The sequence below is a fragment of the Nicotiana tomentosiformis genome, chromosome 3, assembly GCF_000390325.3.
Source record: "Nicotiana tomentosiformis chromosome 3, ASM39032v3, whole genome shotgun sequence".
NCBI lineage: Eukaryota > Viridiplantae > Streptophyta > Magnoliopsida > Solanales > Solanaceae > Nicotiana > Nicotiana tomentosiformis.
In genome coordinates this window covers 48,628,548-48,653,197 of record NC_090814.1, presented here as the reverse complement: position 1 = coordinate 48,653,197, position 24,650 = coordinate 48,628,548, and the positions used below count along the sequence as shown (strand labels likewise).

Here is a 24,650-nt window from a genome sequence, read left to right as displayed (position 1 = left end):
ACAAGTGCATTAGTTTTAAAAAAGCGAAAATATTTTGTTGAATTTTTTTTCTTCAGTTTTTACAAAAAAATATTTTTTAGTTTTTTTTAAAGCAATTTTTACAAATATTTCAGGTATGAGTATGTGTCTTTTTAATTAATTAGAAGATATTTAGAATTGGCTAACACGACGATGACACGTGTCCCTCCGTTTAAATGAGAGGTATATTTGATCCCAAAGTATAGCGACATGAGTATATTTAGACTCATAATATAACGAATGATATATTTAAATATTTTTTGAAAGTAGAGGAATATATTTGATCATTCACTTTAATTAAAATTGTTTTTAACAAGCCCATATATTGTAGTAGTGCTCCATTTTTCACCGTTTAAGTCAAGCTTTCCATCTTTCTTGGTATGGGGTCCATGCCCTCCACCCTCTCCCCTGCTTCTTCTTTTTCACTAAACAATTTAATTTTGGCAAAGGTCCCCCCCCCACCCCCCCCCCCCCAAAAAAATATCTAAATAATAAAAAGCAAAAAAAGCAAGAAAACAAAACAAAGGAAAGACTTTTCTAATCTTATTTACTACTCCTAATTGTGTCTTGGATAATTCACAAACCCATGCAAGCACAATATTGACTGTTGAATGATTCAACTGAATTTAAAAGAAAAATATACATGCTGGTCGGTTGACCAAGGTGTTGTCTCTATTTGTAGTCATAGCAATAACAAGTAATCCCCTACCCCCAAACCAACACCCAAAGTATACTTTAATCTGACTTATAAACCATAGAAATAAAATAATGCTTTAATCCTTTTATATTTTGCGAATTAATAACTTTCAGCTGAAAGATATTTTGAATTTGATCCTCCGTCAGTTTCACATGCTGTTACTGAACTATATTTACTGTAAATTAATATAAGATTATTTTTAATCATATTAAAGTATTTAATTATACTTTGGTAAGAGCATTAATCGTGAAAAAGTAAGAAGGAAAGGTCACGACTAGAACTAGCATCTTCATTTGGGCATGACTAATTAATTATTATTTTTTATTCTTTTGAGAGGAGGAAACGAAAAACATAGTAATGGTACATAGTTGTACATTTCATGTTGAAAATTCTGTTGAACTCAATGCTTTTGGCTAGTACGAACTCAGCTTAGATCAACATGATTATCTTTTAAATCCATTTTAGCCAATAACCTTTGAGTTAAATTATCGTTTACTACTAAAAAGGCCAACTTGCCTTTTATTTAATCCTAAAAGGTTTAGTGGGTCAGCCAAGGAATCTAATTCCACTGCTAGGGTCATCAGTTAGATCACGTCAAAATAAGTCCATGATTTTATCCACAAAACATTACTCTTGTATAATTATTATATTCCTTCTGTTTGAATTTATTCGAACTTTTTAGGTACGAGAGTTAAATTGGCCAATTCTTTGGTATGAATTCGGATATGGATATTTTTCAGTTTTTTGGAGTAAAATTTAAATATCTAGAAACCAAATAAAAAAATACTATATGTCATAATAGTTAACAATTTAAAATAGTTAAAAATTATCTACAAAAAATAGGTAAAAGATAAGCTTATTATTTGACTCCTCAAATAGGAAAAAGTTCATTCTTTTTGAGACGGAGGGAGTAATAGAATATTTAATTGGTAATAGTAGTAAACTTTCAAATAATTGGTTTCGTATACTTTTGACAAATTCCTATATTCTTTTTTCAGTTTGTGTATAACTCATACATTAGGCTAATTTTAATTAGCTTGGAAAATAATATAAGTCACACCGACAACCTCAATATGTTTCAAACAGATATGAGTGTGAATGTGTGATGATTAAAGACCTTCTATTCTATGGTAGTTGATTAGGAGTAAAAGAAAATATACTGATTTCTTCTTACCTAAGATTTTTTTGTTTTAATTTTCTTTCATAGAGGTCCGTTGACCTAATTTTATAATTATATAAAGATGTTTAATGTTTTCACTGCACCTGTATTTCACACTAGAAAAATAAGTGTTATCGTCAATGAGTGAGACCTATTTACTGCTTTATTATTTCAACTGCATATGGTTTACTAAAAAAGAATTTTAATTCATTTATAGATTCTACTATAGAGTTGTCTAAATGGCATCACAAGATACACACAACGCCTAGCTCAAGAAACAAACTATATTTAGCATTACCATTAATTTCCCATAATACATAATCTTTTTTCGTAATTTTCTTCCAAGTAGCATAGAAAGTTAAGTGATGACTTGTGAAGTAAATGATAATTGTACTTAAGAACTGCCAACCTTTCTAGTCAGTGGGAATTAGTGTTATTCTTCTCCATCCCAAAGTTTTTCCTTTGTTAAAAACACTGCAGAAATTAAATTTTTTGTTATTTGTCTAACTAGGGAAAAGATTAAGGAAAATATAAAAAAATAATTGTATTCCCTTGAAAAACTGGAATTTGAAGTTTGTCCATGGACATCAAATAAAACGTTGGAACTTCAAAATAAATGAATATTCTTCATTGATTAAAGTAGGTGTGGAATTTTCCATGAGGGTTTATTTCTTATTCTGTAAACGGATTTTAAGAAAATATATTATATTCCTCCAATATCTTCTTTTTATTTTCCAACCTAATATAGAACTGGAAATGTCAAAATACACGTCATGGAATTTCTCTGTTGTCCAAGTCAAGTGGTGTTCGACATTGATTATCCTTTCCTTCATTTGCAAGTTCTGATGATAAGCATCAAGCTAAAGAAGAAGAAATATAAGAAAGAGAAGAAAAACGAACCCAATAATTATAGAGATTATGATACTTTAGCAATGTTCGAATCAGTTTATGCAACACTGTATGCCATAGCTTATTCATATCAAGATAATTATGTTGACTAAAAATGGAACAAATAGAGTCGGATAGTTGAAATTAAATTTAAAATCTCCAAATAAAATACTTGGGACTAAAAGATTATAATATAATATTATCAAAACAAAAATTAAGTTAGCAAAAACTCGTTCCTGTCCAAACAGTACAGTATCATCAATTCCCAGAATCGACTTAAACACAAGCAGCTAGTAAATCAAATAAAATTTCATATTGTTAGTGTAAATTTCATGTGAAACTTCGTTATGTAGTGAAGCAGAAGAACACGTGGTTGGAAAAGTATCTATCTGTTACACTCCCTTATTTTCTGTCATTTGTTGGATTGTTGTTTCTACCTTCCCTTATAAATATATATATACTATGGTTTATTTGTTGGATTGAATAGGCAAAGGACAGCTAACGTACATCACTATTCACCAACCAGTGTTCCTACTTCCTAGAGTCAGTCACTCCATTCTTGTTAAGAAAATAAGCTCCCAAATTTCTCTCAAAACCCCACATTTTTTTCTCAACTAAACTCTTTCTTCCATTTTCTTTCTTCCTCTCCATTCTCATTGCTTTTTCAAGATTCAATCTTTCCTTTAGAATCTGACAAATTTGTCATTGTCATATCTATTGTGTAAGGTAAAAAGTTGTACCCTTTTCTCATGTCATTATTTTTGTTTTTCTTTGTGCTAACTGCTAGGTGTTAAAAAGATTGCATTTTGTTAACATTGTATTCTGTTTCAGTTTTTGCATTTGTTTTTATCCTATTAGATCAGATTTTTGTTTTGCCTTAAACCTTTCCTTGAGCGTTTGAGAAAAATTCACATTCTCCATTTTCTATGGCCTTATGTTCTTTTGTGTGTTTTTTTCTTCCCATTCCTTGCTATTTTCACAGAAATATGCAAATGGTTCAGATGATGTTTTCAAGGCATTCAAATGGTGGTATATGATTGAATTCAATAAAAATCCTATATTGATATCTAAGTCAAAATTCAGAACTCCATTCTACCCTAACACTGAAACAGATGACCTGGGGTTTGCAAGTTTTAATGTGATTAGTCTTCTAATAATAATATAAATGCCTGTTCTCAGCCAAAAAAAAATGTGATTAGTTTTTTCATTTGTAATTTTTTATATATGAGATTCAAGACCAGATAAGCTGGGTTTTTGGTTGAGTTACTATTCATCAAAAGGACAACTAAAATTCTAATGCTTTAGATTTGTGAAATGCCGGGCATCTATTGTAAAATTCTGATTCTTTAGGTTTTCCATTATTCTTTCTTTTTTAAGAACAAAGTTCACCACATTCTTATGTTTGCTTTAGTAGTGTGCTTTTCTTTGAAATTGAGCATCTGTCTACTGCTGCTTTTTTTTTTTCCATCACAAAAGCTTGATCAGTTTTAAAGCATTGATGGATTAATGTCTTATGCTCTAATCCTTTTGTCTTTATTTTTGCAGGTTTTCATATTTTGGAAATTCTTTTAGGAATAGAAATTATCTTGGTAAACTTATTTTAGGCAGATGGGCATATCGTTTTCCTGTCCATTTGCCAACTTGGATGATTTGAATTGTAGGTTGGAGTCGTATTTAGTGAGAACGATAAGTTTTGGAAGTGACGGTAGGACTGCATTGCAGCCTATAAATTTCGACAATCAAATTCCTGAACAGTCAAAAATGTTGAGATCTTTGGGTTCTGGGAAGATGATCATTGAAGGAACTCTTAGTTTTAAAAGGAGGGAATTGGAGGCCAAGTTGGCACTCAAGTCTCCTGTATTTGATAAGGAAGATAAGATGATGATAAGATCAGAACGCCTTAGGAGCAGGGACGAAACTCCTGACAAATTGCATAGCATCAATAGTCAGATTGTGCCACCAGAATACGGCGAACACAGAGATCGGGCTGCCTTAAAGTTGCAGAAGACATACAAAAGTTTTCGGACTCGTAGGCAACTAGCAGATTGTGCTGTTCTAGTAGAGCAAAGATGGTATGGTAGTTCAAATACACGAGCATGATATTTTTCATGCCTTGTGCATGCCTATTCCTTTTGGTTCCTGATTTGAATGTAATTTACAGGTGGAAGCTATTAGATACTGTTGAACTCAAGCATAGTTCTATATCATTCTTTGACATTGAGAAACCTCAAACTGCTGTTTCTCGTTGGTCAAGAGCATTAACTAGAGCTGCTAAGGTATGCTTTGGACATTACTGTCTACAAAATCCTTGTATCTTTTCTTTTCCCTAATGTACTGATCTTTTTGGTACTTTTTGTCTGTGTTTTGTAGGTTGGTAAAGGTCTCTCTAAAGATGAAAAGGCCTGTAAGCTTGCATTACAACATTGGCTTGAAGCAGTAAGTTCCGTTCCTAACAAAGTTTGAGTAACACTATTTACTTTTCTTATTTGTGGGATTTGTATTTATCTTTCACAATGTGGAAACAGATTGATCCCCGGCATCGTTATGGTCACAATCTTCAATTTTATTACAATAACTGGCTCCAAGCTGACAGTAAACAACCCTTCTTTTATTGGTGAGGTTTCCTATGATTAGCAAGAAATTCAAACAAACAACTTTTCTTCAATTAATTTTGCTGAACTAAATATTTTGCCCGCGATTTGCCTTGCAGGTTGGACATAGGTGATGGTAAAGAAATAAATCTTGAAAAGTGCCCTAGGTCAAAACTTCATCAACAATGCATCAAGTATCTGGGTCCGGTAAGTTTAATCTTATTTTGTGGAGATAGATTTCCTTTAGAGTTATCACATGACAATTAGAGTTTAGATTTGGCATGGATATGTTCTTTGAATCAGTGAGAAGTGCTGAACATTTGTGTTTTGCTATGCTTGTGTCTATTTTTGCATGGATCTGTGCTGGAATTCCTAAATTCAGTTTCAAAAATAAACTAAAATCAGGGAGCTGTGCCAAATGGGCAGTAGATGTTCACAATGCTTAAGTTATGTCTTTGTTACTGTTTTTAGAGCAAATTGTCTAATTGGGGTGGATATAAAAACATGTAATTTTACTTCCAGACATCTTGTGATTATGTAAGCTCCATGGAGTAGGTGGAAATGTATCTTTAATGCAACTCACCAGTAATGAATAATCAATGACAGATGGAGAGAGAGGCATATGAAGTTGTGGTGGTGGATAGAAAATTCATCTACAAGCAGAGCGGGAAGCTTCTTGATACAAGGGGAGGCCCTCAAGATGCCAAGTGGATCTTTGTGCTAAGTGTGTCCAAGATCTTGTATGTCGGATTGAAGCAGAAAGGCACTTTTCAGCATTCGAGTTTTTTGGCTGGTGGTGCCGCATTGTCTGCTGGGAGATTAGTGGTGGAAGATGGTGTTCTAAAGGTACAGAGAAATTGCCATGGTTTTTCCTAGCTTTGTCACAATTTTTTTTCCTTAGACCTGAGAATTGATGAATCTAACTTATTGTACGAAATAGGCGGTGTGGCCTCACAGTGGACATTATCTTCCCACAGAGGAGAATTTTGAAGAATTTATGTCGTATCTTGAGCAACAGAATATCGACATCAGTGTTATCCAGGTAGGAAACCTCAGCCCCAACCTTGAAGGATTGAATTTTAAGCTATGCTAAAATAGAACTCTAGCTCACCACGATAGTCTTTCTTTCAATTGAAGTTTGTGTGTTTTGGGGATTGGCATTACAACTATTTATGCAAGGGAATGCCATCTCTCAATCTGTCCTAATCCTTTCCAGCATTTATCGTGTTTTGCACATTGATCGTGTGGCTAATGCATATAGCTTTCTCAGCCATTTTGATAAAGATCAAGTGTAGATAAGTTGTGGCTAGCACATTGAGCTTCATTTACTACTCCTGATTTTGCAGAAATCGCCCAGTGATGGGGAAGAAGCACCTTTTATAAGGAAAGAGAGTGGTTCCAGTCTGCGTAATAGTTTATCGGCACCAGATTTCACCAAATGTAGTGAAGAGAGCAACGCCAAAAGCTCAGACAGGGAGAAGACAGATTCTACTAGAAAGTATTGCAAGGACGCAGAGAGTTCAATGGCACCATTGTCGAGACGATCCCGACCCCAAATTGCAGTAGAAATACCAGTAAAAGAAGGCATACTTGAGCTGTTCAAGAAGGCAGGACAAGTGGAAGGACCAAAGGAGAGCATGCAGCAGTCAGTGGAAACTCCTGCAGATGGATACGAAACAGCAGAAGAATATTTATCAGATACAGAGTTGTCAGTTTCAAAGAAGAACTTATTTGATGAAAATGAAGAAGACTATGGAGAACCTATCCCAAAAGAGAAGATTTTGAAGAGAATAAATTCACACAAAAGAATGAAGTCATATCAGTTGGCTAATCAATTATCATGCAAATGGAGTACAGGAGCTGGACCTCGGATAGGATGTATGAGGGACTATCCATCAGAGCTCCAATTTCGCGTTATGGAGGAGGTGCAATTGTCTCCAAGATCTGCATTCAAATCTGGGCGACTTCATATTTGTACACTTTTTTCTAGAGAAGCAACTGAGGACAAGAGACCTCCAGGTTCTGAACACTAGTATATTCTGAATTAGTAGAGTGATTATTAGTTAGGAGGATAAAAAATGATTCTTACAACATTCTTCCTAACTAGTTTAGGATATTTTAGGTGTATTTGATTGATTGATTAATTCTTTACAACTCCCATGTAGATTTGTAGAGCTAGATGTAGCCATTCTTTTGTACATTATACAGAAGAAAAAGATTAATAAAGTCTCTCGAATTGTCTTCCTGTGTTCATCTGATTACACCTTTGTTTATTCTAACACTGTCAATGAATTTTAATCCGTTACAGCAAGTAATTACCATTTTTATCAGGTTATCAATTAATGCTTATTACAGAATTTTACCTGCAATTACTTCATATAAGTGATTTGACTTTAAATATTATAGAAGTTAAACTCTTTTAGTAAACACTATTTTACTAAGGATCTTGGAACGTCGGAATTCCTGGATTCAAATGACATAATCATTCCGTATTGAGCATATGAAAAATTCTAACTCTTGAGATGCAGTACTATTGCTGTACATAGACAAAACTGAAAGTGAGGGTAACAGCATCTGCTGATTTTCATACAACATTCTTATTCAATAACAATTAAAAAATGACTAAAACTCATTCTTCGATTGATCGATGAATGTCCCAGCCCTAGAAATATACTACAATTGAATCAAAATGCATAAAGAAATTCTCTACTCCAGCATCCCTATGTGGCTTGCAAAACCTAACACAGAACTGGCATTTTTCTACACACTTTTCCTTTGTCCAGCAGATGGTAGAAATAAACAACTTCCAAATTCTGTATAGTCACTTTGATATCCCCCCTGCCTTCTGGCTGCTACTTGAAAAGATAAAGGCTACAGAACAAAAACTTTTTTTCGAGTATTTGTTAGATGAAAGGGAAGATAAGGTACTCAGCATAGAAGAGATTCCATATGAATTGATAGTATGCTGAGATTGCTTCCTGCAAAAAATTACAAAATGCAAATATCAGACTCACTGGGGAAGTAAAAGAATAACTTACAACATTATTATAAATAGCCAGCAATTTCGTAGTCTTTAGTGATCTATTTTCTTTTGCAAAGAAAGACACTATGAAATTGTATAAAGTGATTAATGAGATAAATGCTTGATTATAGTTTTTTACCATCAGAATAAACATAATCTTGGGATAACAGCCACACTCATGCAAAACTGCGTTAAAATTACCTTAGTGTAATTCGCTTTTTCCAACAACCATGCCTGAAAATAGATAACAAACCGTTTTACATGTCCGAGGAAAAGTTTCTAGACTCCAAACACGGAAACCAATCACTTACTTGAAACCACAGCTTGACTGGCAAAGAAGTAGCAAACACAGTACTATTATCCCCAAATATAATTGATAAAACATTATGAACATTACTGTGAGGGCACAGAACCTATTTATTCTTCCTGTGGCATTTACCGAGTTTCTTAAGTCTGAGATAAGCCAAATGTATGATGCAACTTCCCAAACTAAATACAGTAAATAGAGGAACTTCAGGTAACTTTCCAACTGTAGTTTAGAATCTACAACAATATGATACGCAAATCCTATCATTGGTCAAGTTTCATAAGTAACATTTTCCTTGTGTATAACAACAAACATGATACAAAAGAGTGGCAGTTTGGCAATAAAGGTCTTCTTCAAGATGTACCAAAAATTTAAAAATTACACATAGTTGAAGAGTATATTCTGCAATGGTATCTCAACGCAATGCTCGTAAGAGTTGACAATACTTGTCTCATGCATTTATTCATACTCTTGACTAACTGAAGAAATGCTCTGATCTCACAGAGTAGAAATAAAAAGGGGTCTCTTCACATTAACATTCAGCATACAGGCTTAACCAATTAGCAAAGATGAACCGATTATGGGACAAATGAAAATAACCGGAATATATGGTACTCTCAGACTTTTAGGCCATCATTATAGCAACCAAGCATATTCCATGTCATTGGCAACTTTACTCATATCACTTAGTAAGTAATGGTTAGGTTTTTAAGTCTATGGGAATCAGAAAAAATTGAAGGCAAGCATAAATTTTCCAACACATTCGCGGCGAGTTTGAGAACCAAATGATTGAGCACTGTGGAAGTAAGTCTCACTCTGCCACAATAATGATTAGACTCAAATCTTAAACTAAGTACCTGGAAGACTAAACACAATGCCAAGATGGCATGTACAGGTATCATTAAGCTGCTCCTGAATGCCTGTAACGAGTTCAATAAAGAGAATGATGCTATTAATCATTACCGGCAGAGAGGAAAAATCAGGATTTCAGAAAATGCCAACAAAAGTAAAATATCAAACAACCTATATGGAAAAATGAACTCACTTGGGGCATGTAAATTGCAGCAACTACAGCACCAATGTAGTTTGCCAACAAAAGCCCAGAGCCAAGGAACGCTATGTTTCTCACACCAAGCTTCGTTGCCAAGGTAGATATCTGAAACCTAGATAAGAACATGAAATGAAAAGGACGAATTCTGTAGATGTCAACAGTTACGAACTCTGTAGGTGTTGACGCTACCCAAGAGGGTCTCCTTATACAGCAGTTTTAATCTAGTAGGAATATCCTCTACCTGCAATAGTATATCATATAGATTGATTCTAGACACATTCTTCTTCTTGTTTCCATCACAAATCTAGACATTCTAACAGATAACTATAATAATTTTTCAATAATAATAGATTTTGAAATAGTTTCTTCTCAGTAAATATGAGACAGTCGAAGAAATGCCTATCAGCAATGAGGTACAGGACGAATCACGTGAAAGTTATAACCAAAATACAGAATTCAAGGATACATGGGTTGAGAGAAATAGATTCACAACAGGTATAAGCAGTTAAAATTTTACATCGAAGTAAAATTCCCAGTCTTAGTAAAAACTTTTCCCACTGAAATAAGGGAACGAAGTAGCAAAATTGTTTAAAGTTTATAACAAAACTTACTTGCGGTCACCCTCCACATCTGGTAGGTCCTTGGTGATGGCAATGACCAGTGCAAACAAAGTCACGAAAGTGGTAATAAATGCAACAGGTGAGCTGCAGGTGAAAAGGTATATTATTAACTCAGATTATCAATAACAAAAATATACAAGAAAAGTTAATTCAGTCAGTAAAACTGATAATGTACTGCAATTAAGTTGAAAATTTGATCTTTTGTTTACCACTATTCTTTTCTTAATTTAGCTTTAGAAAGGGGCTGGGAGGAATTGAGACCCGGAAAGAGGCATCCTTACCATCTAATTTTTGGATAACCAAACCAGCTCACTCATTATTTTGGCTCAAATTAGTATATGCAAACTTCATATTGGAAGTGCAAAAGAATAGTTCGAGTTAAATTCTGGGATTTCATCCGGTGAACAAATGTATCAAGATTCTTTTTTTTTTTTGTTGAGAAAAAGTAAGTATGAACCTACTCTGTGTGTTTACTTTTCCATGTCTCATTTCACAGGCATGCAAGGGAGAAGATCAACAATGAGAGTTAAAACTCCTGCACTGCTATTTAATAATTTGGGTGCCAAAGTGTGAATTTAGATAGATGTTTTTTCTACTTTTTGTTTATTTAGAATGCCAACAAGTATTACTTAAGCCCTTGACTACCTTTCAGTATAGCGGCTGCATCCATATAATTGGTCTGATCTCCCACAAGAAGAGCAAAATGGCTTCTAAAAACATGAGGAAGAGATTTGAAAGTTGGCCTGTGCTGGGGTGTGTTTGCTTTCTCATATATAAATTAATGCTTTTTTAGCTTTGAAAGAAACTTACCTTCCTCTATGCAAGTTTATATGTTAAATAGGCAGGCTTTGTTTCTTTAGTTAGATAAATAACATAGAGATGGAGAAAAGGCAAATGTATCTTTCCACAGAAATAAAGTGTGTAGCAGAAAAGGATTCACCTCCACTGAAAGCTTAGCCCCAGAGCAGCTGTTGTGGCATAATACACACCATAATTAAGAAGAAAACCGCGTACCTGCAATGCATATCAATTCTTGAATCCTTTTAATTATTATATTCTTAATTGAAGGTGATATTTATTGGCCCATGCAAAGAGATACAGTGCACCACCAAACACTAAAATTGTTTGGCACCACCAAACATTAAAATGCAATGAATAACTGCACTACATCAACCATTTAGAATTGTGAAAAGATGTTAGACTTGTTATGAATGATAGAGTAATTATGTCTGGATTGAAAAATATAAAATGAATTGTTAATCAGCACTTCCTCATTTTCCAACATAACCAAAAGTGACAAACTTAGAATCTGCCAGATAGCTCTATACTATATTTCCAATTTTGATAACTACTCCAGAAACTGGGGTCAACTTTCTTTCTTTAGTCTTATTGACGGTAATGGAAGGTTCCACTAAATAATTCTTGATAGAAAGGAAGATTAAGCCATAGAATAGGATATGGTTTGAAACATTATAAGATTAGGGGGTTCCATAATTTAAACTGCTTACGACTAATGATGAGGACATCTTTAAATGCAATTATGAACAGCTACAAGAATACCTTAGTAATGACAGTAAGTGTGGGCCAAGATACAATATAGTGGTTGCTATTACAAAATGCCTCTAGCAGTCACAGGTAGAAGCTGTTAGAAATCCTAATTCAAAGATGGTAACATTGGATTGGAGTCAATTTGGTAAAATGCCCCTCTTTTGATTTATGGTCTGAAATTGATACAGAGAGCAAGAGCTATTTAAACACGGAAGCAAGGAGAAAGACAACTTTGGGTAACACAGGTGGTCATGCCCCTCGGACCACCATCACCAAGCATAGAAATCCTACAAGCCATGCTTACAATCGGCTTCCAGGTGAAGAAATTTTCCACTGCCAAAATGGTACACTAACCCCATTGCACTTAAGCTGACAGCTATACCGACTGTAGCTAGCCACCAGGTTCAAACTAACACTTGGCTACCAGTCATGTTCAACTGGCTATCTTCTCTAAAAACTAGTGGCAAAAAATTATTTTAAAAGGCAAAAGAAGAGAAATAATGTACTGGGCACTAAACACACTACCACCACCTGCCCTACACCTTCTACGCTTCATGTGAATACAAACTGTATCATGCTCCCTTTTTCTCACGATGCCATAGTGCTTTTCTTGAGTCTCCAAGTCTAAGTAGTAGATAAATTCAAGAAGTCTAACGAAATGCAAAAAAGAAAAGAGTGTCCCGGGGAAAGTGCAGATTTGCAAGAGAGTATCCAGATACAATTTCAAGCATAAAGCTTCTTCTGTGGAGGTATTTCAGCACATGCAGAACTTCTCAGTAAATCAACAAAGCAAGATGTATGGATGTAAGTGACTATTTCAGATAGTTTTACGCACAACTGTTGAAGAAGATATAAGAAGCAAACAAATACATAGAGAAACAAGCATACCGTGGCAATTATTAAGAACGCTACGACAGCAAATCTCTTCATGCGAAATGGGGGGACTGAATAAATGGTACCTAGAAAGAGACCGAGACAGTAAAGAGAAGTAATGAAGGGGCCAAAATTAATCCCAACAATAAGAAGGCCAGCCATAGCGAACAATAGCACCAAGAACCATGCAGACTGAACTGAAAGATCTCCCGCTGCTATGGGTAAGTATGGCTTGTTTACCCTGCAAGCATTGTGAAAAATTAATTGCATTATCTTATTGTGGAAAAATGGAACAGGCAAGTTGCGATTCATTATGCCCATCATGCATGAAGAGTCTGTAACTTAAAGTTACAAAACAAAAAATCTACCCATCAATACCTAACAAATACTCCCACTCAACAATCACTTACTTGTCAATGCCAATGTCATATATTTGATTGATGCCCACTATATAACCATTTCCACATATTAGAGCAATCAGACCAGAAAAAGCCTTCATTGCCAATGACCACCTGATTAGATTTGGATTCTCAATCAACGCTCTTGTAACCAACGAGCTGCCAAAGAAATCAAGTCGAACCAAGTTAGATGTGCCTGTTGCAAGTTCACCAAAGTGTTCACTCATAATAAACACTCACAGGGATCCTAATGCTGTTCCACGTATAGTGTGGGGCCTCAAAAATCTCCAAAAGGCATCTTTAAATTGTGAAAGCTTATCCAATACTGGTTCAGATCCAGCAGTACCAACTTGAGAGCATGCCTGGAAATGTTATCTTTCATGAAAATGATGTTAATTGAATATTTCAAGTTAGTGATACCCATTACCCCTTGTCAGAATATTTTATCTATGTTGATTGTTATATGCATATACATGTTTTCCATCAATAACTAGTGTTTCATAAGATAGATAATTCATCCAACGTATTTAAGCAAGTGATATAAAGTTGAGCTGATGACATTGTTCCACAAGATAATGCAGCTGTCAAAATTTTGAAAAGCTGCACTTGGTAAATCTAGTCTTGTCATCTTCAGGAGGATATAGGGTGTAACTGCAACTCCTTTTACATTCACTTTGTCAGCGGAGCAGCAGGTTAACAAACCGAGTATTCAGGTATCAAATTTTGTTTTTTCATAATCTGTATCAGTTCTTTACTTGAGAGGTTGGAATCTGTCAAAGAGTTATCGATTTCTTATTTTTATCCTTCCAAGCTGTTTGTTACTGTATTTGAATAATACCATAAATATGAAACTAAAAAGAATCATTTTACTGCAGAAAATTTACCAGAGTCCTCCCCCATCAACAATACCAAACTAAGCTGGAAAAGTTAGCAAGAAAATGCTAATTAATAATTTCACTTGTTTAGTCATTTGGGACCTACAATTAACGCAAGAACTTGACCACCCCATATATATTTCAACTAATGAAAGATATGAAAAAAACACCATATTATTGAAATAATCTCAATTCTATACCATTAAATAGTGAAATTAAACATACCCGGATGGAAATGTGCCTGTATTTTCTATATGAAACAGTCTTTGAAAAGTTTGTGTAGCCAATGTGCAATCCAGCTGAAGATGACAAGTTCTTGGAAGATTTGAGCACAAAATTAGCAGCTTTACAAGAAGGTGAAGTGGGTGGTAACTTTCTGTAGCGGGAAGCAGCAGTATCTTGGTGAGTTAAAACAGATGAAAATCGAAGGGAAGAGCAAGATGAACAAGCCAGCTCCATCCCCAGATGCTAAAAATAGTTGGAGAGATGGACCTTGTCCGTTCAGTACATCTTCAGTGGTGCTCCAAATTCCAAATTTTTGCTTTGGTAGTTATTTGTGTTTGCTGACCCTTTCACTTTCTTGTATTTTTGTTTCCCTCCCTTATAATGCAACAAATGGTTCTCTAGTCCCTCTTTGCCCAAAACACCTCTTTCATTTTATTTTGTTGCTTCCTTTTATTTGGCGTAAATTAGGACTTATTTGACCGAATGTAGAGTTTTAAAAAAGAAATTCTTTTAAAATGTTATATTTGTTTAGGTTCTTAAAGCTTCACCATTATTGAGTTGGAGGAAGAAAAGTAGGATCAAATACTTATTGCTAATGTAACGAGGGTAATATCTCCAATCATGAAGGTAATTAATTATTACTTAATGTAATGAGGTTAAATCGACTCGTACGATACTACGGGAAGCCGCCCAGACAAGTAGGATCAAATAATTATTGCTTGGTTGATCACCTAATATTGTTATATTATTTTAGTTTCAATATAATGTTCACGATTAAAATTAAAATCTCACTTGGTTTTATTAAAGCTTGATGCTAAATGAAAACTTTGAAATATGTTTTTTATTATTATTTTATTTTATGGTCTCGATTATTAGCTGATAATAAATATTTCTTCTTATATCAATTGTTTATGCATATTTCATGTTCTCTTTAAATTTTGTCCGGTTTTCTTTGTTGTGAACATGGTTCACGATACACACTCCATAAAAGTCACATCACGAACCTTCCTATCAGCATAACTCTTCTGCCTGGACTGCTTTGTACGAATTCGCTCCTAAATTAATTTCACTTTATCTAAAACATCACAAACCAAGTCTGTGCCAAATAACCTAGCCTAACCAGACTTAAACCAACTAATTGGGGAACAACATCGCTTCCCATATAAGACCTCATACGGAGCCATCTGGATGCTCGACCGATAGCTGTTGTTGTATGAAAACTATGCTAAAAGAAGAAACTGATCCCACTAACCTTCAAAATATATGACACATGCCTTCAACATATCCTCCAAAATCTGAATGGTCCGCTTGGACTGCCCATCCACCTGAGGGTGAAATGCGGTGCTCAACTTAACCTACATGCCCAACTTACGCTGAACCGCTCTCTAAAAATGCGAAGTAAACTGAGTGTCGCGATCCGAGATGATAGAAACAGGTACACCATACAAGCGAACACTCTCCCGGATCTAGATCTTAACCAGCTGCTCCGAAGTGTAGGAAGTCTGACTGGAATAAAATATGCGAACTTGGTGAGTCTTTCCACAATGATCCAAACTGTATCAAATCTCCTCAATATCCGTGGAAACCCTACCACAAAGTCCATAGTGTGTGCTCATATTTTTACTCTAGTATCTTAATCTTCTAAAGTAAACCACCCGGTCTCTGATACTCATACTTGACCTGCTAACAATTCAAATACTAAGCAACATATCCAACAATGTCTTTCTTCATTTTCGCCAATAATAATGTTGCTTCAAATCACAATACATCTTCGTTTCACCCGGATGAATAGAATACCGCGAGCTATGAGCCTCCTCAAGAATCAACTCTCCCACCCCACCCATATTAGGAACACAAATCTGGCCTGAAGCCGTAACCCACCATCATCACCAATAGTCACTACCTTAGCACCACCTCGCTGCACCGTATTCTTGAGGACAAGCAAGTGAGTATCATTATACTGACGATCCTTGATGCACTCCAACAAAGATGACCGGGATACAACACAAGTGCTAGGCTCGGATATATCCAATCTCACAAACCTGTTGGCCAAAGCCTGAACATCCATAGCTAAAGGTGTGACAACTCGATAGGTCATTTTGAGTACTAGCCTTTATTTTTGCATTCCGAGACCTCTCATAGCTTTATTTAATATTTATTAACTTGCGTGTATGGTCTGTATCTGTAATGACCCGACCGGTCATTTTGCTTTCTAGATCCACATCCCCCTAAATAAGACTTCATGTATATGCTTTTACTATTTTATGACTTGTGGGGATGGTTAGTCTGGGATTTGGAAGGGTTCGGGTTGAAATCGGAACACTTAGTTCCTTAGTTGGCTTTTAAAAGGCTAAGTTTGACTTTGGTTAACATTTTGAGTAAACGGCCTCGGAATCGGGATTTGACGGTTCCAATAGGTTTGTATGATAATTTTGGACTTGGACGTATGTTCAGACCGGGTTTTGGATGACCCGGGAGCATTTCAGCGCTTAAGGTGGATAGTTGGCACCTTGAAGGTTTTAAAGTTCTTTTAATTTGGTTTAGAGTATGTTTTGGTGTTATCGAGGTATGTTTGGGATTTTGAGCTCAAATATAGTTCCGTATGATAATTTAAGACTTGCACGCAAAATTTGGAGTCATTCCGAGTAGTTTAGGTATGATTCAGCGCGTTTGGAGCTAATTGGAAGAACTTGAAGTTCATAAGTTGAATTGATTTGGTTTGGGGTATGATTCTTAGTTTTGGTATTGTTTTTCGCATTTCAAGGGTTCGAGCAAGTCCGTATCATGTTTATGGACTTGCTGGTATGTTTGGACGAGGCCTCGAGGGCCTCGGGTGCAATCCTGGCGATGCACAGATTGCATTTGGACTCAAAAGGGGTTGCTGATGCACCAGTTCTGGTGTGCCCACACCTGCGAGCTTTGTGCCGTAGGTGCGAGCCCGCAGGTGTGTAACTGGGGCCGCAGAAGCGGTTTTGGGGTAGCTGGCCAGTGGTCCACAGAAGTGGAGAGGCAGGCACAGAAGCGGCCTCGCTTCTGCGAAGGATCACCCGCAAGTACGAAGAAGCCGCAAATGCACTTCAACTTCCGCAGAAGCGGGATCCCATCAGTAGAAGCGTCCAGTGCTGGGCCTGAGGAGTTCCGCAGAAGTGCACCATTTTCTACAGAAGCGGTACTGCATGTGAGGCCTAGGGACCGCAGGTGCGAAAGTCCTGCTGGGCAGAACCTTCATTTAAGTCGGGACTCAGCTATTTTTTGAGTCCATTTATTGCACTTTTGGGCGATTTTGGAGCTTCTTAAGAGGGGTATTCACCTAGCAACTTGGAGGTAAGTAAATTCTATCTAATGTAAGTTAAATACATAGATTAGGGGTAGATTTTAACATGTAAATGTATAAAATTACAAGTTTAGATAAAAAACCTAGGTTTTGATAAAAATGGGAACCACGAAAATGGTTATGGGCTTGAGTAAAAACTATATATTTGAGTTCGTGAGGTTATAGGTAACAATTTTCTTCAAAAATTTTCAGAACCCGGGGTTGTAGGCCCGGGGGCAAATTTTAGGAATCTTCCAATTTGGATTGGGTAATTACTCTAATAGTTAAACTATGAACTCTTGAGCATATATTGATTAATTTATATAACATTTGACTAGTTTCGGTTCGTTTGGCTACGAGTTGAGGATTTAAAGCATATTTGTAAATCGAGAGTGAGCTTGAGAACGAGGTATGTCTCTTGCCTAACCTTGTAAGAGGGAACTCATCCCCTTAGGCGTATTTTGTTGTGAATTGTATTTGTGGGGATCTACGTACGCACTAGGTGAAGAAAGACCGTGCGTAGCTATATTCTATGTGATGTCCGGGTCGTCTTAGGCTTACACCATGCCTTGTTTGCTCTATTATGTTGGTCATACTTATTAATCGTCTTAACGAGAGCTGAGATTAAGGATTCTAAGATTTAAAGTCTCCTGTTTAAACTTCTTATGTGTGGGAAAGAATGGAAGAATTTTATAATAAGTTTGAGAAATCTATGTTCACTCGCGTCGCAAGTATTTCCGCGAGCGAAGAAAAAGTTTCCTCTACTCTCATGGGAGCGGGTCATTCGCCTCGGCAGGTTAATAAATGCATCTATGGTTTGTGTCGTTTGACCCTCGGTAGTGCACAATATATTTCTGGATCGGGCCGTACGACCTCAGCATAAATCGTGCGCGACAATACTCGGAGCCTAACTTTTACTTGATATTAATTTATGGCTGGAGCGGTTAAAATTATTTAAATGATAGGAATTGATTCGAAATTTATTGTTAGTGAAGGAAATTATTATTCACTGCTTGTTACTGTGTTGTATTAATTGCTTACATAATCCATGCCTATTTATGATTTCCGCATTTCATTTATAGCTTATAGTAAGTGTCGATGTCGACCCCTCGTCACTACTTCTTCGAGGTTAGACTTGACTTATTGGGTACATGTTGTTTATGTACTCACGCTACACTTCTGCACTAACCATGCAGGATCTGAGGCAGGTGCATCTAGTGGACATACCATCGCACACCCCCGTTAGCCGGAGGCCTAGTGGTGAGCTGCATCCTGAGTCGTTCTGCAGCACCTAGAGCCTTTCTTTTGTACTTATTTTCTGTTTATGTTATTTCAGACAGTAGCTAGAGTTTTGTATATTCTACCAGTGCTCATACACTTGTGACACCAGATCTTGGCACATACTCTATTAGAATTTATGATTTTGGGGTATTTACATATTTATGCTTGCATTCAGATGCTTTCATCTTAATCATTTGACTCTCTATTTCTCAAATTTCTAAACAAATGGAATTTAATTACTTGGAAATTGTTTAAAAGAAGAAATCACGTAGTAAATTCATCGTAGGCTTACCTAGCGGCGGCGTTAGGTGCCATCATGACCTATAAGAGAAATTGGGTCGTGACAATGTCACTTTTCGGAAAGCTTTTATGTGAAATTTTAAAGAAAATATGATTTTTGACTTAAAATAAAGCTAGAGTTGACCAAGTCAATACTTTTGGTAACGACCTCGGATTGGTATTTTGACGATTCTGGTAGGTTCGTATGATATTTTTGGACTTGTATGCATATTTGTCTAGGGTCCCGGGTGACTGGAGTGCGTTTCGACGCGTTATGTGAAAGATTGTGAACATTGAGTTTCAAAGTTGAAATTTTCAGTTTTGATGACCGATTCTTGATAATTGATGTTATTTTGATGATTTGAGTGAGAGTGCAACTTTATATGATACTAGTATACTTGTATGCATGTTTGGATTGGAGCCTGACGGGCTCGGATGAGTTTTGGAAAGGGAATGAATGCTGGTGCAAAATCTGGTGCAACTGGGCTCCAAGTCTCGCAAATGCGAAGACCTGATAACAAATGTGAGCTTCACTTTTGCGGAGTCAGGCTCACATTTGAAAAACTTGGGCTGGGACTAAGGACTTCAAAAATGTGAAGTCAGGGTCGCAATTGTGGAGGTAGAGTTCCGCTTTTGCGTTCAAATTGTCACTTTTGTGACTGGGGGACAGGAATAGAAGGTTTCGCAAATGCGAAGCCACGACCACTTTTGCGATAGGATGTCAAGACCCTAAACTCAAACCTGTCGTGATGGTGCCTATCGATAGTACTAGGCCAGTCGATTCCCACAATACTACAATAATTCATTCAAAGATATGCCAAAAGACGTCTTGTATAGCAGAATTTCATAAAAGAAATAAGGGTTGAACTCAATAATAGAAATGCAGAATAAAAAGCCCCAAACATCGGGGTGTCACTTAGTCATGAGCAAGTACTAAAAACTGGTCCGACAACAATAAGACTAACATAGTCTGGGAAAAATCCAAAATATAACTAAGGGGAAGATAAGGAAGAAGAAAACAGGGCTGCGATCACCAGACAGCTACCTTGCTAACTCCAATGATCAGCTACAAGAATTCTCAGCAGCCGCTACTGTGACCAAAAATGCCTTGATCTGCACACAAAGTGTATGGAGTAACGTGAGTACACCAACTCAATAAGTAACAGAAGTAAATAAAGGTTGAGAAGTAGTGACAAGATAATGCAAGTGTCGTTCATATCACAAAAAATTAGTAAAGTGCGGCATGCTTTGCAACCAGAGTTTAAGTCAAATCAGCTTGTTTAAATCAAGTTCAAGTAAGTCAATTAGAAATATCTTTCAACAGTTCTCAAACAAGGACTCAAAGCAAATATGAGCATGGATGATGAAATCATATACTGCCCCTCGGTCTAATATCACTCAGTCCTCCCAATCACTCCAACCTCACAATCACTCATGCCTCACAATCGCTCAGCACTCGGCACTCGACACTCGGCACTCGCACTCAGTAGGTACTTGCACTCACTGGGGGTGTTCAGACTCCGGAGGGGCTCTTACAACCCAAGCGCTATAATCTGCACGGACAACTCACGTGCTATAATATCATATCAAAATCCGCACGGACAACTCACGTGCTGAGGTACAATACTTCACAAATATGCCCTCAGCTCACTTAGACATAAACCTCTCCAGTCTCCCGGGCTCTCAGAAATCAAAGAAATCAGCCCAAACAACATTAACAGGATGCATCAAATAGAATAACAGAGACTGAGTTATGATGTAAGAATGCATGAACATGACTGAGTATGGGATATCAACTAAAGCAGTGAGCAGACAACAAGAAACGACCTCTAAGGGTCCAAACAATACGGGCCTAAAGCCTAGACATGGTATCTAGCATGATTTACAGTAAATCTTCTAAAGCACATAAAGAGCATATAGCTACAACAGGTTGTTCAACTTTACAGTTGCTACGGGACGGACCAAGTCACAATCCCCAATGGTGCACGCCCACACGCCCTTCACCTAGCATGTGCGTCACCTCGAAATAGTCACATGACACAAAAATTTGGGGTTTCATACCCTCAAGATTAGATTTACAATCGTTACTTACCTCAACCCGAGCAAATCTCTACTCCTCAATGCCCTTGCCTCTCGAATCGGCCTCCGAACGTCCCGAATCTAGCCATAAGCAGCACAATATCATTAATATATGCTAAAGGAATCAATTCCACAAGAAAACTACTAAATTAGACTCAAAACCCGAAATCGACTCAAACCCGACCCCCAGGCTCATGTCTCGAAATTTGACAAAAGTCACAAAATCCAAAAGCCCATTCACTCACGAGTCTAACCATACAAAATTCATCAAAATCCGATATCATTTGGTCCTTCAAATCCTCAAATTACACTCTCCAAAATCACAAGCCCTAACCCCTTATTTCACTTCAAATATCCTACTAATTAGGTGAGAAATCAACGGAAAACACCATAGCTAATGATAATAGAGCTCAAGCAACTTACCTCAGTGAATATCCTTGAATCCCCTTCAAAAATCCTCTCAAAAGCTCCAAAGTCCGAGTTAAAAATGATGGAAATGAGCAAAAATCACGAAGTTCTCAATTTATATATTCTGCCCAGCGAAACCGCACTTGCGGTCCCTTCACCGCATCTGCGGACCAAGCTCCGCTTCTTCGGAAATCACTTAAAACCCCTAGGACCGCTTCTGCGCCTCTACACCGCATCTGTAGTCATCGCAAGTGCGGAAATACCAACGCACCTGCGGTCCAACAATGCACCTGCGCCCCATAATCCGCTTTTGCGACCATCGCAAGTGCGGGAACTTCATCGCACCTGCGTCTTCTGCCCAGCTCTTCCAATCCCGCATCTATGACCTCCCGATCGTTCATGTGGGCTTGCACCTGCGATGTGACATCCGCAGGTGCGATTATGACAGCTGAGTTCAACTTCAGCAATTCCTCCAATTTCCAAACTTGTTCCGTTAATCACCCAAAATCAACTCGAGGCCCTCGGGACCTCAACCAAACATACAAAGATATCCCACAACATCATACGAACTTAGACAAATCATCAAATCACTCAAAACAACATCAAAATACCAAATTACACTCAGATTCAAGCTTAAGGACTTCTAAACTTCTGAGTTCCACAAATGATGCCGAAACCCTCGAAACCACGTCCGAATGACCTCAAATTTTACACACACGTCAAAAATGACACCACGAACCTGCTCCAATTTACGGAAATCCATTACGACCCCGATATCAAATTTTCCACTGCCGACCAAAACCGCCAAATTTCAAACTTTTGCCAATTCAAGCCTAATTCTACTACGGACCTCCAAATCATATTCCGGACGCACTCCTAAGTCCAAAATCACCTAAAAGAGCTAATGGGACCATCAAAATTCAAATCTGAGATCGTTTACAGATAAGTCAACATCCAGTTGACTTTTCCAACTTAAGCTTCTACTTTAGAGATTAAGTGTCTCAATTCACTCCGAAATCACTCTGGACCCGAACCAACTAACTCGGTATATCATAATATAGCTGAAAAGCACAAAAGCAATCAGGAAATGGGGGAAAAAGGGCTATAACTCTCGAAACGACCGGCCGGGTCGTTACATCTTCCCCCTCTTAAACAAACGTTCGTCCTCGAACGGATCTAGAAATATACTTGGAGTCTCAAATAGGTGTGGATATCTGCTCCGCATCTCCCGCTCGGTCTCCCAGGTGGCCTCCTCCACAGACTGACCTCTCCACTGCACCTTCACTGAAGCTATATCCTTTGACCTCAACTTCCGAACCTGCCGATCCAAAATGGCCACCGGCTCCACATCATAAGTCATATCACCCTCCAACTGAACCGTGATGAAGTCCAAAACATGGGACGGATCACCAACATACTTCCGGAGCATGGAAACATGAAACACTGGATGCACACTCGACAAGCTGGGTGGTAAGGCAAGCTTATAAGCCACCTACCCTATCCTCTGAAGCACCTCGAAAGGCCCAATGAACCGGGGGTTAAACTTGCCCCTCTTTTCAAACCTAATAACACCCTTCATGGGTGATACCTTTAGCAAAACCTTCTCCCCAACCATAAAAGACACATCATGGACCTTCCTGTCCGCGTAGCTCTTCTACCTAGACTACGCCGTGTGAAGCCGCTCCTGAATCAATTTCACCTTACCTAATGCATCCTGGACCAAGTCTGTACCAAAGAGCCTAGCCTCACCCGGCTCAAACCATCCTACTGGAATACCGCAAGTTGTGAGCCTCCTCAAGAATCAACCCCCGAAGCCCATCCACGTTGGGCACACATATCCGGCCCTGCATCCTCAACACACCATCATCACCAATAGTCATATCTCTGGCATCACCTAGCTAAACCCTGTCCTGAAGAATGAGCAGGTGGGGATCATCATACTGACACTCCCTGAAACGGTCATAAAGAGAAGACCTGGAGACCATACAAGCCAATACCCGACTCCGCTCCGAAATATCTAATCTGACAAGCTGGCCTACTAAGGCCTGAACATCCAATGCCAAGGGTCTCTCTGCTGCTGGGAGATATGCTAAACTCCCCAAACTCTCCGCCCGATGACTCAAAGCATCGGCCACCACATTGGCCTTCCCCGGATGCTATAAAATAGTGATATCGCAGTCCTTAAGAAGATCTAACCTTCTCCACTGACGCAAGTTAAGATCCTTCTACTTAAACAGATGCTGCAAACTTCGGTGATCAGTATAGATCTCACAATGAACCCCATACAAATAATGACGCCAAATCTTTAAGGCGTGAACGATGGCTACTAACTCAAGATCATGAACATGATAGTTCTTCTCATGGGTTTTCAACTGGCGCGAGGCATAGGCAATCACCCTACCCTCCTGCATCAGAACACATCCAATACCTACCCTCGAGGCATCATAATACACGATGTAAGAGCCTGAAGTTGATGGCGGAACTAACACTGGAGCTGTGGTCAAGGCAGTCTTGAGCTTCTAGAAGCTCTCCTCACACTCATCCAACCACCTGAATGGAGCACCCTTTTAGGTCAAATTGGTCAAGGGCAATGCAATAGATGAAAATCCCTCCACAAAACGACGATAATAGCCCGCCAAACCAAGGAAGCTCATAATCTCCATAGCTGAGGACGGTCTAGGCCAACTCTGCACCACCTCTATCTTCTTCGAATCCACCTGAATACCCTCACTGGACACCACGTGCCCCAAGAATGCTACTGAACTGAGCCAAAACTCACACTTGGAGAACTTTGCATAAAGCTTCTCCTTAGCCTTTCAAAACTCAAGAATCCGATCTAAGAACTTTTACACCTTTTCCCCCCAAATATTTCAACCCAAATCCTTAATCAAATGAAGAAATTGAAGATAGATTAGTGAAATTTAATCAATACGAGTTAGGAACTCTTACCCCAATAATTTCTCTGAAAACACCTCAAAATATCGCCTCAATCCTAGCTCTTAAAGTCCTAAAATAAAA

The 24,650-nt window shown here is 37.7% G+C and overlaps 2 protein-coding genes across 2 annotated transcripts; one reads left to right on the top strand and one right to left on the bottom strand.

Annotated features, from left to right (window-relative positions):
* Positions 1 to 3,278: 3,278 nt before the first annotated feature.
* Positions 3,279 to 7,598, top strand: LOC104097788 (IQ domain-containing protein IQM6). Its single transcript, XM_009604404.4, has 9 exons — positions 3,279 to 3,488; positions 4,308 to 4,834; positions 4,924 to 5,038; positions 5,133 to 5,198; positions 5,288 to 5,376; positions 5,473 to 5,560; positions 5,960 to 6,199; positions 6,294 to 6,395; positions 6,700 to 7,598. The coding sequence occupies exons 2-9, from the start codon at positions 4,371 to 4,373 to the stop codon at positions 7,384 to 7,386; spliced, it is 1,851 nt and encodes a 616-aa protein (XP_009602699.1). The 5' UTR covers positions 3,279 to 3,488; positions 4,308 to 4,370; the 3' UTR covers positions 7,387 to 7,598.
* Positions 7,599 to 7,912: 314 nt separating this feature from the next.
* On the bottom strand, positions 7,913 to 14,611 carry LOC104097789 (homogentisate solanesyltransferase, chloroplastic). Its single transcript, XM_009604405.4, has 10 exons — positions 14,273 to 14,611; positions 13,413 to 13,534; positions 13,185 to 13,331; positions 12,790 to 13,015; positions 11,294 to 11,367; positions 10,345 to 10,437; positions 9,728 to 9,845; positions 9,540 to 9,602; positions 8,577 to 8,609; positions 7,913 to 8,331 (listed from the first exon to the last, which is right to left on the bottom strand). The coding sequence occupies exons 1-10, from the start codon at positions 14,504 to 14,506 to the stop codon at positions 8,257 to 8,259; spliced, it is 1,185 nt and encodes a 394-aa protein (XP_009602700.1). The 5' UTR covers positions 14,507 to 14,611; the 3' UTR covers positions 7,913 to 8,256.
* Positions 14,612 to 24,650: the final 10,039 nt, after the last annotated feature.

Coding starts and splice junctions, on each gene's coding strand:
- LOC104097788 (XM_009604404.4), top strand. CDS start 4,371: ATGGGCATATCGTTTTCCTGTCCATTTGCCAACTTGGATGATTTGAAT. Junction 4,835..4,923: donor GTTCTAGTAGAGCAAAGATG/GTATGGTAGTTC, acceptor TGTAATTTACAG/GTGGAAGCTATTAGATACTG. Junction 5,377..5,472: donor AAACAACCCTTCTTTTATTG/GTGAGGTTTCCT, acceptor TTTGCCTTGCAG/GTTGGACATAGGTGATGGTA.
- LOC104097789 (XM_009604405.4), bottom strand. CDS start 14,506: ATGGAGCTGGCTTGTTCATCTTGCTCTTCCCTTCGATTTTCATCTGTT. Junction 11,368..12,789: donor CGTTCTTAATAATTGCCACG/GTATGCTTGTTT, acceptor TATGCATTGCAG/GTACGCGGTTTTCTTCTTAA. Junction 9,846..10,344: donor GATGTGGAGGGTGACCGCAA/GTAAGTTTTGTT, acceptor GTTCTTATCTAG/GTTTCAGATATCTACCTTGG.